Source organism: Kwoniella dendrophila, chromosome 9, assembly GCF_036810415.1.
Source record: "Kwoniella dendrophila CBS 6074 chromosome 9, complete sequence".
NCBI lineage: Eukaryota > Fungi > Basidiomycota > Tremellomycetes > Tremellales > Cryptococcaceae > Kwoniella > Kwoniella dendrophila.
In genome coordinates this window covers 1291823-1309067 of record NC_089484.1, presented here as the reverse complement: position 1 = coordinate 1309067, position 17245 = coordinate 1291823, and the positions used below count along the sequence as shown (strand labels likewise).

The 17245-nt window shown below is 36.3% G+C and overlaps 6 protein-coding genes across 6 annotated transcripts; 1 reads left to right on the top strand and 5 right to left on the bottom strand.

Moving 5' to 3' along the window:
• Window positions 1–913: 913 nt before the first annotated feature.
• Window positions 914–2837, bottom strand: L201_006895 (uncharacterized protein; the record flags this gene model as incomplete). The annotated part of the gene is made up of 2 exons (XM_066222608.1): window positions 914–2577; window positions 2681–2837. 2 exons carry the CDS (start codon window positions 2835–2837, stop codon window positions 914–916), a joined length of 1821 nt encoding a protein of 606 aa, XP_066078705.1.
• An 845-nt stretch (window positions 2838–3682) lies between these two features.
• Window positions 3683–4803, bottom strand: L201_006894 (40S ribosomal protein S23; the record flags this gene model as incomplete). Its single annotated transcript, XM_066222607.1, has 5 exons — window positions 3683–3701; window positions 3792–3925; window positions 4011–4127; window positions 4456–4616; window positions 4797–4803. The coding sequence occupies 5 exons, from the start codon at window positions 4801–4803 to the stop codon at window positions 3683–3685; spliced, it is 438 nt and encodes a 145-aa protein (XP_066078704.1).
• A 686-nt stretch (window positions 4804–5489) lies between these two features.
• On the top strand, window positions 5490–8446 carry L201_006893 (gamma-glutamyltransferase; the record flags this gene model as incomplete). The annotated part of the gene is made up of 15 exons (XM_066222606.1): window positions 5490–5610; window positions 5678–5722; window positions 5794–5850; window positions 5951–5962; window positions 6032–6153; window positions 6255–6422; window positions 6482–6531; window positions 6590–6608; window positions 6675–6783; window positions 6873–7012; window positions 7067–7220; window positions 7403–7464; window positions 7529–7679; window positions 7754–7937; window positions 8086–8446. The coding sequence occupies 15 exons, from the start codon at window positions 5490–5492 to the stop codon at window positions 8444–8446; spliced, it is 1755 nt and encodes a 584-aa protein (XP_066078703.1).
• A 268-nt stretch (window positions 8447–8714) lies between these two features.
• On the bottom strand, window positions 8715–9439 carry L201_006892 (uncharacterized protein; the record flags this gene model as incomplete). Its single annotated transcript, XM_066222605.1, has 3 exons — window positions 8715–8750; window positions 8867–9028; window positions 9116–9439. The coding sequence occupies 3 exons, from the start codon at window positions 9437–9439 to the stop codon at window positions 8715–8717; spliced, it is 522 nt and encodes a 173-aa protein (XP_066078702.1).
• Window positions 9440–9854: 415 nt separating this feature from the next.
• Window positions 9855–14392, bottom strand: L201_006891 (uncharacterized protein; the record flags this gene model as incomplete). Its single annotated transcript, XM_066222604.1, has 7 exons — window positions 9855–10390; window positions 10476–11102; window positions 11160–11256; window positions 11325–11542; window positions 11626–13694; window positions 13769–13994; window positions 14050–14392. The coding sequence occupies 7 exons, from the start codon at window positions 14390–14392 to the stop codon at window positions 9855–9857; spliced, it is 4116 nt and encodes a 1371-aa protein (XP_066078701.1).
• Window positions 14393–14992: 600 nt separating this feature from the next.
• On the bottom strand, window positions 14993–17047 carry L201_006890 (uncharacterized protein; the record flags this gene model as incomplete). Its single annotated transcript, XM_066222603.1, has 1 exon — window positions 14993–17047. One exon carries the CDS (start codon window positions 17045–17047, stop codon window positions 14993–14995), a length of 2055 nt encoding a protein of 684 aa, XP_066078700.1.
• Window positions 17048–17245: the final 198 nt, after the last annotated feature.

Here is a 17245-nt window from a genome sequence, read left to right as displayed (position 1 = left end):
TGATTACAATGGTCTAATGTAGATAAGCCAATTACTACAGATACTGATAAGATCGATTATGCTGAACTGATACGAGATCGAGAGATCTATTGGATGGTTTTAGGGTAAGATGATATGATTTTTATACTTTCATTGTTGATGAGATGTGAGGTACTATACTATACAGAGTAAATTGAAAGATAGGCAAATTGTTCTTGAAGTGTTGTTCACATCTATAAAAATGATCTTTCGATTTATGAGATTTATATTGAATATCGCTTGATCAGCATTACAGCATCTAAACAATTTAATAATCTTTCTAATGTGAGATAACGTTAATCGTCATAGCTATATAGCCTATAATTAATGCCCATCGGTCATACCCGATGTCCGAGAACCCATATGGTAACATCATAGCTTGATTCCAGTAAACCTATGGTGATGATAAGGTCAAGTCATATCATTGTCCATACCTTACTTGAATGGTATATAACACAGGAATGACATGCATATGTGTGTATATGGTGAGATGTATATGTATATGTATATGTATATGTATATGTATATGTATATGTATATGTATATGTATATGTATATGTATATGTATATGTATATGTATATGTACGTATAAAGTTTCTATACAGAGGTAATCTATCGAGTAAACATTGTCAAGATATCATTATGTGTAATTAGGGTCAACCCAAGAAAAGGTCAAATTGTCATTGTCATCATTGTCATTATCATGTCTGTCGTTATCATGTGGATATTTCGTTTACTAATACCGTAGCACCGTATCTAAGTTTCGGTCCCTTGTATCCATCGTGTGAAAGCACCGACAGGGTACTGATCACATACCACTTCGCTATACCGTCGAAACCTCTCAAGCTGAGACATATGTTCTTGATATCATATTGAGAGTTATGTTGTTCTTATTTTATCTAATCATAGCGGTGTTTCTTCTAATCTCGTCAACCTTTTTCGTATATTTATCTAAAAGTTTTTGAAATTCATTACATTCGTTATCCAATTTATCTTTTATTGATAAACATTTATCATCATGCTCTTTTCCTTCTTTACCATCTTCATTAATATCATTGTTATTATTATGTTGTTTTGTTTTATTTCTGGTTAAACCAATTTTCAATCTATATTGCTCCCATAGATCTAATTTATTCCTAGCATCATTTTCAATCTTATTCTTTTCATTCAAATCTTCAACGAAAACTTTAATTCCTTTCATTTGTCTAGCTATAGAATTTTGATATGAATTTGAATTATGTAAATTATCTGATAATATCTTTAAAGTTTCTAGCAGACTATCTGTATCTCTTTTAAGTAATTTGATTAAATTTGGTAAAGATATCATTGTTGTTGATGTCGATGATACATGTTGATTAGCATCATGATTATATTTGTGATTATGATTAAGATTAAGATTATGGTTTGTCAAAGGCGATGTTGAACTCGAATGAGACAGTTCATCATGGTCAGAATAAACCGATTTTGTAGGTGATCTATATGAAAAAGATGGTACGTTGAATGGTTTTGGTCCAAAATCTTCATAAAAACTATCATGGCTGAGATCATCATCACCATCAATATCCTCACTATCATCGTTCAGTGATACATGATGACTATCTGTGTTTTCTTCTGCTGCCTTCGTGTGTGTCTCCCTTTTGAGTGGATGAGGGTCAGACTGCTCTTTGCCTTTTTGCTCATCGGGACGATAACCAGGAGTTTCCTCTTCTAGACGTAGAAGATCTAATTCACCAGTCCAACCACCTTGCCAAACAATCTCATCCCGGTCTTCATCATCTTCTTCTTCAAGTATGTTATTCAGATCTATGGTGTGTAAATGTTGATCATGAATTGTCAAATCACCATCTAATCCACCTAATCCAGCTTCTCTAGATAAAAAACCTAAATCTCTTATCCACTCATCCCTTTTCCTTTCAACATCATTCATCTTATTGAGATGTTCTTGCAGTTTATCTTCTAGACTTGGACTATTAGTCCCCTTCACATCGTGTCTTTCTGATTTACCTTCGTGATGACAGTAACCATGACTGTTATTACTATTGCTATTCAGTTGTTTCAAAGAAGATAACAATCTTGATGTACTAGCTAAACTTTCAGATAATATGATTAAATGATTTTTGGATAATTCTTCATGATTAACGATACTGTTTGTCTTGTTAAATAAACCTCTTATACTAGAATTCGATTTTTGGAATTTTAATGATCTATTAGATGATTTATTTCTTATATTACCTGATTTTATAGGACTTGAACCAAGTGATAATCTATTTGCGTTGAAAGTATCATTTTCAAATTCGTTATTAAATCCAAATTCATCTCCAAGGGTCTGGAAAGTTTGTTGTCCATTGTGATTAATGGGTGAATATGAATGTCCATCGTTCAGCTGTAATTCTAGTTCTAAATCTAAATCTATACCTCTATTAGGTGAAATCTCATCTAAATTAGTAGGTGAGTAATCAGGTCTATTGTTATCATCTGTATATCTTAGAGGAGTCTTAAGTCTAGGCAAGGTGTTGTGTTTATTATTTAAGAGGGGAGTTGAAGGTTCTTGCATCTCGGCTAAGTAGATGTCAATCAAGAAGGAAGAATGGAGAATTCTTAGCTTTACTTCAACAACGTATACGTAATTCCTTTGAGCTTGAAAGTAGAAAGAATTACTTACCACCAAGATTACCATTATCAAGGTTTAGTCCTAATTCTCTTTCATAGTTTAATCCAAATTCATCTGCTAAAGAATTACCAAGATTTTGATTAACGTCTAAAGGTTCATCATTATCAAATGCACCTGCTAATTCATCTGCTAATGATGAAAATGCCATAATTCTCTTTTTCAAAGTTTATCTATTTGTTTTGAAAGAGGGGAAATAAAGTAATTTACATTCAATGCTACTGAAATTTCTTATCTCACAACTAGTGATTGAGATAAATTGTCTCTATGCAGAGATTACAGAGGAGGCTGAGGCTGGGTATCTTCACGATTCGATCTAGTCTATTTATCTATATATTTATTTCTTCTTTGACCAAGGTAAAATTGTTTAATCCTTCAATGCTTGATGCATTTACATACAAAGTGAATGTTCAGCATGATGAGTGAAGAATGAAGGGTGTAAATCGATGCGAGAACGAGTGATCTGTGCTTTGGATTTGTGACACAGATCCTCGTTCACATACCACATCAGTCGATATTCAAAAGTGCAACAATAACAACAACATTAAAGATGCGCCATATGCAACCGACAATATTGCACACTTCTGTCAAGCCAGAGGTTTGGTGGATCCGACAATCTCCAATCTTCATCGCAGGATGAATGGAAGGAATACTCAGATTGGATACGCAGTTCCCATTCCCGTGAACCACTCAAGAGCCCAAGGACCACAACGCTGTCAGTTCTCACTACTACGTTTGTGGAAACCATTCCATCCGTTCACCAAGCGTGTGCAGACGTATCTGTTGACTTTGAACTAGTCTATTCCCCAACTCCTAGACATCATTCCCAAGGTGTATTGCTCAATCCTCTTATCCTTTAGATCAATGCTCAGAGACCAATCTCGTATCTTGTTCATTTCATTATATCTGTGTCAGATCATACATGCATCCCAGTCGTCCAAAACCAAAAATACGATAAAATAATGCTAGTTTTTTTGTGGTAATGTGACAAACTGCTTAAGATCGAGGCTTCTCTCTAAAGGGCGATGAATAATCAATGGTCAGCATTTGTCAGTTGATGCAGGATATCCCTGTCAAATCATACTGATGGGTAGTATAAACTCACTTCTTTTCTTTCCAGAGAGCTAAAAGACCAACACCTGAAACTTTGACGACCTTGAATCGTACACCAGGAATATCACCCTTAGCTTTACCTCGTCTACCGAAACCTGAAATTAAAACTTCATCGTTTTCATCGGTCTATTGGATGAGGATGCACGATGATCAGTAACAGCTTTTCAAGGACTGATATGTATAGGTTGTAAACGTGGTACGCAAAACTTACAAAGTTCAAACAACCATCATTAGGTACGAAAGCAGTAACTTTTTTACCGTTTTTGATAAGTTGGACTCTAACACATTTTCTAATAGCTGAGTTAGGTTGTTTGGCTTCAACACCGACCTAAGAGGAGAAGGGATGTTAGCAAGCTCTTCTCACAACAACTATATCCCAATTCCCACATCCATATCATGATGCGATTCTTGTCTCAATTTCATCTTCACCAGCATTATGGTGTTATCCTATCTCCAAAATCGACGTTCAATTCCCACGCGAGAACGTCTACATCTTGATTGTTAATTCCGGGGGTATACTACTGATGTACCCTTGATACTAGATTTCTTTCGTCCGTAGTCTTGGATATTCCATATATCCTCTTCAATGATTCTATCTAATCTTTCCTCTCTTAAAAATCCTTGCAAATTCCATAACCATATCCACCAAAACTCACCTTTTCTAAAACGATACCTTTGGCGTGAGAAGAACCACCAGTTGGAGAGGTTTTGTAGAATTTACCAAGAGCTCTCTTTTTATAGTTTTTATCGGCCCATCTGTTCTCCCTTCTGGAAGTTCTGAGTTTTCGGGCGGCTTGTAAACCTCGAGGCTTGTTGGCTGTTTATTGTTGGTAATGTCAAGGAAGTGATTCAATATAATTTGATCATGGTGTTTATTGTGATTATGGTTGATGGCAATGAGATGGTCGAAATTGATTTAGAAAATAGCAAAATATCGTGTCGATGTGATCAGCATTATCCCCTTGATCTCTCTTTCTAATAATGACCAAATACTTACAACCCATGTTGACTGATTTTGAAGGATGAAGAAGAAGAACCTATTTTCGATGTGAAAATCAATCTTCAAGTATTTTATCGAAATACACCAACAACCAAAGCACCAACGACGAAGCGAGAGCAGCAAGCAGGCAAGCAAGCAACGCAAGCATCAAACGGTAGCAAGGATGACAGGAGTAGGGAGCAAACCAGACAGAGCACTAAGGGTTCTCACACTAAGCATTCTATCGTTCTCATCTCATCATACGATCTGTGGCATCCTGTATGGTGGGAGCTATATGCAACCATAGGTGAAAGCGGTATTACGTGAACAAGAGTAAGAAGTGGCACCCTAACCCACGGCTGTTATGTCCGAAAGCGCAAAATAAACGCCGATGGCAACGTTTCTTGAAACACGCGCGTACCTTGTCCTGCCCTCCACTTAAATGGGATGTGTCTTACATCACCATTATCGGATAAGACCGGTCCGCTAAGTGTGTTTATGGGATTTATCAAGTCGTGATTATCGTCAATTGTCCTATCTTTAGCTGTCCATATCGGCTAAATTTGTTGAGTGGGGATACCAAGGAATACCGCTTTATGTCTATCATAACACTCAGAGAGTGATGCTGATTTCCATAAGTGACTCGCTTTTCTGTAATCTTATAGCCAGTTGCAGGTAAAGAAGCATCACCAGGCGACGCAACAAGCAAGAATGGCTCCATTAGATTTCTCGAAATTACACCCTTCTCATGAACCTCAATTCGCACATTTCCCTTCGAGGAGATCAACTATCTTTTCGACTAAAGGAGCTGTAGCTACTTCTCAGCCATTAGGTGTGTTAACAACTGTGCATGTTTTGTAGTATCTCATCAGATTCCGCTGATTGATGCAACTGCATAGCCGCTCAAGCTGGGCTGGAGATTCTAAATAAAGGTGGAAATGCAGGTCAGCTGATTTACATATTGGCTACTACCTTTAACAGTGAAACAAGCTGATATCTTGGTTCCTTCTTTTAGCCGATGCTGCTGTAGCCACTGCTGCTGCGTTAAACGTCACTGAGCCTTCTTGTACTGGTCAGTCTTGCTTCTTAAAGTTGTCATGATGTGTCGTGGTATAAGCAGAGGATGGTTGGCAACACGATTTGCGCTGATATTGGATTTTTCTTTTTTACAGGTATCGGTGGTGGTGAGTCGAGTTCTCTCGTTCGTGTCTTTTCAGCAAAGCAGCATGACTAATGTTCGTCGGTATGCTTAGACGTTTTCTGTCTTTTCTACGACGCCAAATCGAAGACTGTCAAAGGTATAAATGGTTCTGGTAAATCACCTAAAGCTTTGACTTTAGAATATTTACGAAGTCAAGGTATCACAGGTGATAGTGTAAGCCAATCCCAAAACTTTCCACCTTCTGATTCGACTGTACATACATCTGGCATCGGATTTACGATGAAGCGTGAACGATCTAACTGATTAAATCATAGATACCCTTGACAAATTTGAATTCGGTGACTGTACCATGTGCGGCTGCAGGATGGATAAAAACAGTGTCGGAATTTGGTTCAGGTAATTTAACTATGAGAGAGATTTTAGATCCAGCGATTAGGTTGGCTAGAGAAGGTGTACCTGAACATGAATTGAACAGTAATGCTGTAAGCCCTGCTCCATGAGGTATCTTAGCGAGCTCAGCTGATAAACCTCCCATATGTAGTGGCAAAAGTCTGAACAGCTTATAAAGAACGCTTCGCCTAATTGGAAAGAGTAAGCTTACTTATCACTATCGCATCCCAGTATATGAAGCTTACTTGTACCGAACCAGAATGATGATGCCTGATGGAGTGAGTTCTGCTAGTGCACTTGAGGGCACTTCTCATGATAACCCAGCTAACTCACACCTCGCTCAGAACCCTCCCTTGCCATCACATGTCATGGTTCATTCGCAACTAGCAGATACACTGGAAGCTATGGCTGAACATGGTAGAGAAGGATTTTATAAAGGTCGAATAGCTCAAGGTAAGCAACTCGGATAGTTTCTCCCGTATCAAGAATCAAGGTCCTAAATGGCAGGCAAATATTGATATTGTTACGTGTTTTTCGATTAGCTATTGTTGATCTTATCCAAGCAGGTGGCGGAGTTATGACATTAGAAGATCTAGCTGAATGTGATGCTGAAGTTATTCAACCGATAAAATATGATTTCAAAGTTGGGGATGCTGGTGATCAAGGTGTGTCATTATGGGAGGTACGCCACATCACTTCGACGATATCTATCTATGCTAATGGATGTATCATACAGTGTCCTCCAAATGGTCAAGGTTTAACTGCTTTAGTAGCTTTAGGTATTATAGAAGCGGTAGAAACGCAACATGGTATCGATGTTTTGGAACTACCTCATATTTCGACGTTATATCTACATATTTCGATCGAGGCTTTGAGACTTGCGTTTGCTGGTAAGCCAGATGTTTGACTGATGAGAGTAAACGAAGAGTCTAAAGCTGACATTGTTGACCCTCTCGTATCAATTATCCGCATAGACAGTGAGTCTCGCTCTTCTGATGCACTCAAAGCTCTTATCGCTAGGTAACATATCCAGCTACTAAATTCTAGCTAATCAATCATCTTTCGATTATAGCTCGATACTATGTCACCGATCCTGATGTTGTTCGAGTACCTGTAGAAGAACTTCTCAGTAAGGTGAGCAGTTTCAAAAGGTGTGATTCCCTACCCAAACAGAGTAGCTAAACCTGATCTCATTCAGGAATACCTCAACAAACGAGCCGCATTGATTAATCTGGAATCATCGACCAAAGTCGCCCATGGTGACCCTATCAATTCGAGTGATACAGTATATTTGGCGACGGCGGATAAAGAAGGAAATAGTTGTTCTTTCATAGCTTCCAATTATGCTGGCGAGTTTTTGCTCATCCTTTTCTTAATCACCACTGGCCGTATTAAAAGCTAATATAGGTACTTGTACTAATAGGATTCGGCACCGGAGCTATACCAAAAGGTACAGGATTCACGTTGCAGAATCGTGGATCAGGTTTCACATTACAAAAAGGTCATCCGAATAACGTAGCTGGAGGTAAAAGGCCTTATCATACTATTATACCTGCTATGGTTACCCAGAATGATGAATTACTTATGTCTTTCGGTGTAATGGGAGGGTGAGTAAATCAGACATATTTTCAATTTTCAGTATGGATCCATAGTTCAAATGAAGGAGGGAAAGAGGAATCGAAGCGATAGATGATTGTGGTATCCTTAGCTGATATATATTGCTCATTGTGATTTTGTTTAATCAACCACAAACAGATTTATGCAACCTCAAGGACATGTACAAGTGTTACTAAATAAATTACGTGGATTTAGTGTTCAATCGTCATTAGATTCACCTAGATTTTGTATTTCAGCTGGTTTACCTGATTCTGTTAAACAAAATATTGTAGGTGATAATATAGGTAATAGTGAAATTTGGTTTGAAGAAGGTATATCACTTGAAACGATTGAAGAGTTAAAAAAGTTAGGACATAAATGTGAATTAGCAACAGGTTATAATAGATCAACTTTAGGTAAAGGTCAAATTATACAAAGAGTTATAGATCCATATGGGAGAAGAGTTTGGGCAGCTGGAAGTGATTTAAGAGGTGATGGTTGTGCTGTAGGACAAATATAGTATTAACATATGCGATAGGAAGTTGTATATTAGAATTTAATGGATTGAAGATGTATCATCGGGATTGTAATAGAATTATACAACTATGCATGGTATACTAAGTGATACAAATGAAAGTTACTTTATGATGTATACACCCATATGATCATCCCCGATGTTACAATATGTTTTTCTATGATATTCATCTTGTCATTCAAGCGATAAACTGGCCCAACTCGGTACTTCTTCGACAACAATGATGACAACGAGCAGTATGTTGAGTGCTATCTTATTGTGATTTCCAATTACTTTTGAATTCTTCAGACTATTTTCATTCGATGATGATACGTAGACAAGTCAGTTTAACTTTCTTGTCACCTTTACCTTAAAAAGAAATCCAAACCCAAAATCACACAAAGGTCAAATGAAATTATGACTCACTTTTTGTATTAAAACTCTCCAATTTACTCTTTTATTACTATTTAAAACCAAAATAAATCCATCTACAGATTGTGGTTTAATTGTAGGTAAAGATTCTTTACCTATTATTGAAGCTTGTGAAATTGGATTTAATGGTAAATATGTAAAATGTAATTTACCCAACTATACTCAAATTGAATTGATAAAATTATATATTGATATTTAAAATTATCAACGAAACATCAAGATTTATGAATAAAAATAACCTACCTCGCATTCCATTTTACCACTTTCATTTTCATTCCATTGACTAGCTAAACCTAATAATAATCTAATCCTTTCTTGTTTTTCTAAATATGGTTCTTCTTCTTCATCATCTTCTTCATCTTCTTCATCGTCATCTTTTGAGACATCCTCATCGCCATCATCCTCATCATCAGTTGGAGGTAAAGTAGCTGAAGAAACTAATTGACCATTTGGATAAATTAATAATGCTGTATGTGGACCTTCTTGATCATTATTATTACTACTGGTTGTTGTTGTGGATAATAATGATGTTAAAGTTGAATGTATTTTTGAAGGTGAAATTAACATTTTATTTATTGATCTTCTGTTTATTATATAATCCTTTCCGTCAGATCGTTGATATCAAATAATATTATTATTGTATGGAGATGAGATGAGTTATTAAAGTTGGTCTCGAATCGTTGCTATCCATTAATCAATTCTGTTCGTACCTATAAATACTCATACCCGCTCGCTCTAACCGGAGGATGATATCATTTTTGTTGTTCTGTTACAAGGTGGAGGTGGTTCGAACATTATTCTCTACCTCAAACGCATGCAAGCTCAAGTCACTGAATAATGCATTGATAGTGAAGATGTATACAAAAAATTTTCATTACAAGATACATAGTAGAATACAATGATTAGCATGAAGACAAGATATACAACATCATGATAATTTCCCTATTTTTACAGTGATCCATAGATAATACAGTTCAATTGTTTATTCTTTTTTACTTATACCTTGTAACCCATCAATAGTAACACCCATCAAACCTTTAAACCCATTAAAAATATTCCATCTAGTGTATATCAGACAGTTGATCCTGTAAATTTCTTCACCTAATTCTACTTCAATTTCTTTAATTTCTTTTTTATTTGTATGGGTGTGGTTATGATGTATAATGTTATATATCGTTGATTGATGATTTCCATCTAACATTGAACTTGTCAATATAAATGATGATTTTGGATATATCGTTTCTGTAGAGTTATTTAAATTATTCGACGTCGACTTTGATACTAGATCAATAGGTAGTTTTACTTCCTTTAAAATAGTTAATTGTGATGATAATGATAAATCAATGATTTGCGATGAAGGATCATTTAACGTTGTTATTGGTATATTTGAAAATCCTCTTGGTTTAGGTATATCCAATAGATCGCTATTCATTAATTTGAAAGATGAGCTTGGATCATGATCAATCATGGAAAGTGTAAATGACATTAAAGAAGTATCGTGAAGATATTTGTACCAAGCTGAATGAAACAATATTCGAAACAATCAGTCTATACTTTCGTATTTCAAGCCGTATCGTGTAGCTCAGTAAATGAATATACTCACCTTTCATCTCATCTTCAAACATGATTCCAACTCTGATCAAACTTAGTCTAGATGAAATTGACCATTCATCCGATTTTGATTTTACATATTTCATTAATTTATCAATTTTATTATCCCATTTTAATTTCCCAATATTTTTCCATATATTGATATCGAATAATTCACCAGAATCATCTATAATAAAGATTATCATCATATCTAATTCAAGATTGATTGTATAGCATGAATGTATGAATCTATTATTGTTTAATAAATCATATGATTTTAATGGCCATGACATACTAAATTCCGGTATAGGAATTTCGGTTCTTGCCAAGTTGAATGCTTGTCTCGTTATATGTTTTTCTTCTGATAATGACGATGATTGTAAAGTGAATCTATCCGGTATACCTCTGGCAGCAATTTGTTTGATAGGTTGTGGAATCTTGTTATATACTTCAAAAGCTATATCTCGATAATCGGTTGAATTCAAGATAGATGGAGGTAAAAAATGAATAACCGTGGATGTAGTAGGTGATAATGATATATTGAATAAATCTCTTATAATGGTAGATGAAATTGAGGTTGAAGGAGGGAGTAAGACGTAAATCACGAGATGATCTGATTGTGATTGATTCATGACATTCGCTAGATAGATGAATAAGAGAATCAGCGCGAAGCTCTAAAAGTGTTGTCCTCACTGACCTATAGCTTCGGGGAAAGAAGAATCAGAAACCACTAAGATTCCGTCTGTAGCGCCAGAGTTGTTTTCTGCTATGTCATGTTGTCCAAGGTGTAAATCCTATGTGGTTACATTAGTGTTAGCCCGTACATAAGAGAAATGTTTAAATCTCTGTTTGATCCACTCACTCTCCATGTTCTCTTCATTTCATAAAGGATATCTCTACCGTTCTCCTTACTTTCGTTCGTATCTTGACATAAAAGTACAGCTTCGACATCTTTGTATCCGCCGTGAGGTTGCAATCCGAGTTCTATCCAGTATTGTAAAGATGAAATGGATAAATCAATAGTGTAATTATGGTATCCTGCTGATATCTGTGGTTGAGGTAGATAACGGGTATTCGTTTCTATGTTAACCATTCAAATAGGATTAGTGATTGAGTACAACAATTGCCGCAAAGATTTTAGCGAAAACAAACACTAAACTCACCTTTATCCAATTCTGAAAGCATGATTCCTTCGTCTGCCAATGACGATGAGACCAACTTTCCGCTTGAGCAAGCCATTGTATCTCGGCCGGTACTATATGCGTATAAATCTCTTAATGACTTATTGCCGATTAACTCCTTGACCAATCGTACGAGATCTATTCCCTTGTCCCAATTGTTTATTACTTCTTCTTTGGGTGTAGGTGGTAGGATCGGAGGAATCTTGATCCAAGATGGATTCCAATCTTTAGCTAATTGTTTGATTTTATCAAATTCATATATAAGGTATAACCATTCTGCACCCAAACATTTAATATCATCAAACTCAATTTCTGTTTCATCTGATTTTTGTTTGTTTTTGGGGTTGGTTTTGAATTCATCTTGAATTTCATCTTCTCCATCGGAAGTATAGTCTGATATAGGTGTAGGCGGGCCAGTATATCCTTCATCTTCATCGTCGTCCAAATCAGATAACTGATCTCCATCCATTTTCCAATCATTGGCATAAGTTGCATTTGTACTAGTGGTGGATTTCTTGCAAGATTGTTTTTGTATCCTTTCAACCAAATCCCAATTCAGACTTGATGGTGTGGGTGCAGGAGTAGGCAAAGAGTATGGAAATGAAGATTCGGGAAGTGGAAGCGATAATGCAATTGGAGAGAATGAGGAGGGGATTAGATCAGTCGTATGCCAATTTGAAGGCATCACCGTTGGAATCAATGGAGGTGAAGGCAGATGGGCTGAGAGTTTCACAAGTACAGGCTGAAGGCCTGAAGGTGCTTTGGGTGAAGCCACGGGATCTATGTTAATCGGTTCGGGAGCTTCATTCACAGAAACTGGGATAGGTATAGGGTCATTCGGTACGATGCCTGTTCCCTCTGTTGTTTGCACTGATGATTTTTCTACGACTGGTAAATCCGGTTCTGATAATTCCGTTGGTGGTATGGGAGTCTTAAAGTCCACAACTATTTCCATCTGATCGATCGTCGAAGAAGGCTGGATTCCGCTGATTGCTCCTAATTCAGCTAATCCATCCATATCTCCTCCATTCAAAAGTTCGTCTGTAGGTGAATCGAAAAAGGCAAAGTCATCTTCTGTGACCATTTCTTCTTTTTGACCATTCTCCAGGCCATTGGCAGTGCCATTAGTGGTATTTCTCGATAATGGTCGATTGCCTATATCTGGTATAGTATTTTCTGTTGTTTCCTCGATTGAGATAGGTTCGATAGGCGTATCATCGACAATATTAGGTATATTCATAATCTGATCCGAAAGAATAGTAGGTATTGGTACAGGTGTAGGAGATTTCGAATGTTCAGAAAACAAATCATCTAAATCACTCTTATCCGAGCCTCTTCCATCTTCATGATCATCATTATCCTCATTCGCAATTGAATTTGTGATTGTATTACTCTCAGTTTCAGGTATAGCAGTTGAATCATTATCCATATCCATATTTACATCTTCATCATCTTCATCTAGATCTTCGTCAGGTAGTTCCAGTTCTGGTTCTTTATAAGTGGAGAAAAAATCGAATAAGCCAGTTGATAATCCTAATAAATCAGATGATTTTGGTTGAGTGCTTGATCTCACCATCGGCTTTCTATGTCGTTGAGGGATGTTGGAAAAATACGATTGAGATAAATGAGTCGGCCATATAGTTAATATACCCTGATGAGAGGTTTGCCATTTTTCAGTCACCTGTCTAGGAGTTGATTTACCTTTTGCGTTATTACCATTACCACCAAATGAATCGAGGATAGGTATCCAATATATTGACCAGTCATGATACGGTTGACCCGATATCTGAGAGCGAGTTTTAGCTTCAGAATAACCTTGTTTCCAATTATGTCCCAAAGCGGAATTGAATGTCGATAAGAGGTGATTTTCTTGTGTAGGTGTTGGGAAAGAGGGAGATATATGAATAGCTGGAAGACCAAAGGGAGATAGAACCAGAGGTGGATTAGTATCAGAAGTTAGCGATGATGATGAAGGTAGAGAGATTGGTCGGATGGAAAGAAGGAGTTTCTGAGAAGAGATAGGACGTAGAGTAGCATTGATTGGTGAGTGACTATTGTTTGTGGCAACGAATGGTCAATAAGCATATTTTGTCATGGAATCATGACAATTGATGACACAACATACCTCGTCACAGCAGAATGCATCATTATCCTACTTCCTCTACGCCATACCACCTTCTCGACTAGAGCAGAAGCCAGTAACTCGAGATATCCAGCTACATCTTGTGAGTTATCAAGGGTAATATGACAGTCTATTTGCGTGGTTGACGATAGACATGTTGACTGGTGACCATGCTGTGAGCATGTAATCAATTGAGATATATTGAGAGGCTGTGGACGGAGAGTGATTTCTATATACAGGTTAGCATTCTACCTAACCTTGTACGATGCCAAAGCAGGATTTACCTTCAAAATCATCCAGCTGTATGTCTTCATCATTATTAGTGGTAAAGTACCATAGTACCTTTTCATTCCTATCGCAGGAAATGATTAAACAAGGCTGATCCAAGCTATTTGATATAGATATATCTTCGTTTGAATTATGATTGAATTTCCTCCATATTTTTTCGTAAGGATCTAGTATGCTGTGTCCATGTGTGGAAGTAGATGGTCCAGCTTCATTTAAATTTTGACCCTTTCTATATTTGTGTATATATATTTGGGTTTGCGGATCCGGTATCTCTATGATCCATTGACCTGGAATGACGGTCGTAGGTCTAGGAGGTTTACCTCCAAAGAAGTCGGTCATTCTCTGGGCTCAGTTCTACCGGGTTTTATAGACGTGATATTGCTGTAACTTGTATCATTTTGTCAAATATTGCTACGTCGTTATGATTGGTTCTCAATTGACTGATTGATTAAAAGTAGTGCAGGTATTGGTTCAACGCTGTCTGGACCATTAGAGCTATACCTGATCTGCAATCTATCAACTACCCTGCTAATGTTATCGGAGATAGCGATTGCAACAACAGGAAGCGAGTGATCGATGATTATGTAACGTCAGGTGTAATGAAGCGGGGCACCGAGATTAATTATAAATTGTACATTGGGATCCCCTTAATAGCCTTTTTCCCGGTGATTAAGATATTAAGATTACAAACTATTTCAAAACAACTAGTATTCGAGTAATGTGTCATTTGATTCCGCTAATCCTCAATTCGTAATGCTTCTGTACAGAAAAATAAAATAAATGATACTCAGAAGAGTAGAGTAAAATGGCTATAACAAGGTTTCAATAAGATAGTGTTAGTACTTGCTACGGCTATCTCCCTTGTTTTGTGTGATCTGCAATATGCGATATAAGCATAGCATACAACGCAGAACCCAGAAACTACATATCTATCTCGAGTTATATATCAAGATTATCAAAAATATCATCGTTGTTGAACCTATGTCTAGCTCTCCAGAATAACTTTTCGGCTTCTTTTGATAACCCAGTTTTAATCAGAATTGCAACTAAACCTCTATATGTCCTTGATGTTATCACGATGGATTCTTCTTTTTCACATTGTGATAGTAGACTCCAAAATTGTTCAATTTGTCTTCTACCCGCTAAAGCATACAATACAGCTGCATAACTATTTTCACCGATTGGGGTATCTTTATCCGTACCTTCCGTAATTGAAGAGGATAATTTTCTTAAATATCTTAACCCATTTAACGATCCTGAATGATGAGTAATTTCTCTTAATAACATTCCATAGGTCGTTTCATTTGGTTTCAATGACGGTGCGAATTTATCGACAGATTCAATATATAAATTGAAGAATGTTTGAGCATTATCAGAAATTGATTTTGAGTCAGATCTTGGTAATGTATATACCAATGATGGTATTATACTAGTTATAATTTGTATACTTGGGTAGATTTTTGATGTCTCTTCGGCAGCAGTCATTGGGACTTGATTCTCTGGGTACAGAAGTCGGAGATCAGGCAATCCTGCCCAAACAAATTTTTCTCTAAATAAATCAATGGCGTCTTGATGATTTCCCTCTTTTCTGTAATTTAGTATTTCAGCATGTAACCATAATTTCTCTTGTACCGTTGCATACTTTCTTGCCTTTGGTATTGAAGGAGGACGCGTGAATCTTGATTTATATCGATCAAACAAAGTTGGGTGATCTTGTGAGATGAATGGATGTGATAAAGCTCTTATTAGATCTGATAATTCCGTTGGTGTAGGTAATTCATTTAACGATAATCTAATTCGTTTTAAGATTGTACTTGTATCAGTCAACTTTACGAACTCTTCAGAGTCCTCTGCTTTCAAATCACATTCCAACTCTTCTTTTATGATTTTTAGGGTATGCTGATCCCATTGAGGTTGAAACGGTTTATTGTCTATCAACGATTTAGCTTCATCTTTATAACCTGCAATTAACAATTTTCTAAGGTATGAGCTCCACCAAGATTTGATTTGTGAATTTACTATATCTAATTGTAATTCTGCTCTATCAGTTTTTGAATCTCTTATATATGATGTAGTTGAATTTATGTATGCTTTGATTGAATTTTCTAATATAGATTTTGAATTTTCAGGTTTAAAAGAAAATGTTAAATGAGGTAATAACGTAGGTAATAAAACAGGTAATAAACCTTTTTTACCAATTAAAACCAAAAATTCTTCAAAGAACTTAGGATCATTCCTAAATGATCCTTTATCATTAATGAAAATATCTAATATAGGTGACCAAATTTTTTTCAAATGTGGATTATTTGATGTTGCAGGTCTATTTGGATATATATTTAACCATAATAAAACTGATTTATGATCACCTATTTTTAATGAATGTATAACAGGTTTTAAATATTCATGTCTATGTTGTATTCTAATTGAATGTAAATGTTCAAATTCTAATGAATTATCTAAATCTTGATCATTATCTTCTTCTGCTTTGCTTCTGTCAACTTCATTCGATTTTAATGATGCGTTATGATGATTTTTCTGTTGAATTCTTAAATTATGCGATAAGATCTCTTGATAAATGATTAAAGCATCTTTATATCTATCTTTAGTGACTAATCTATAGATTGGATCACAAAATTTCGATTTCGGTGGTATTATTTCAGGATGTTTGAATAATGTTGGCCATGGTATAGGTTCCGGATCAAATTCTCTTGTAGGTAGTAATAATGAAGCGGTTTCATACTCATCTGATTCGGATTCTAGAAAAGATAGCGTCGAGTTATCATAAGCGTTTTCTAGATGTTTCTTGCCTGTTGAAGTGGATGCAGGTGATGCTGACGAAGAAGAAGGGTAAGATGGTTGTGATGGATCAAAATCTCTTGATAAATTCGCTGTTGCTGTTGCGCTTGATACTCCTCTCCTAGGGGTGGCAGATGTCGGTTGTCCACGCAGTACTAGACGTAGCACATAGAGTGCATTTCTCGAAGTGCTGGACATTATTGATTTGTGTCAGTAAGATGTTGTGTAACAAGACAAGGCAAGAAGAAAGAAGAAAAGAAGAAAGCCGGTCGGATATATTTTTTCAGTTGACCCGAATGTAAAATCTCGTCGACGTATCATAGCAATCACCGTCATAGCTGAATATCAAGTCAAGGTCGTTTTCATCTCTTATTTCCTTCTTCCTTCACCATTTAA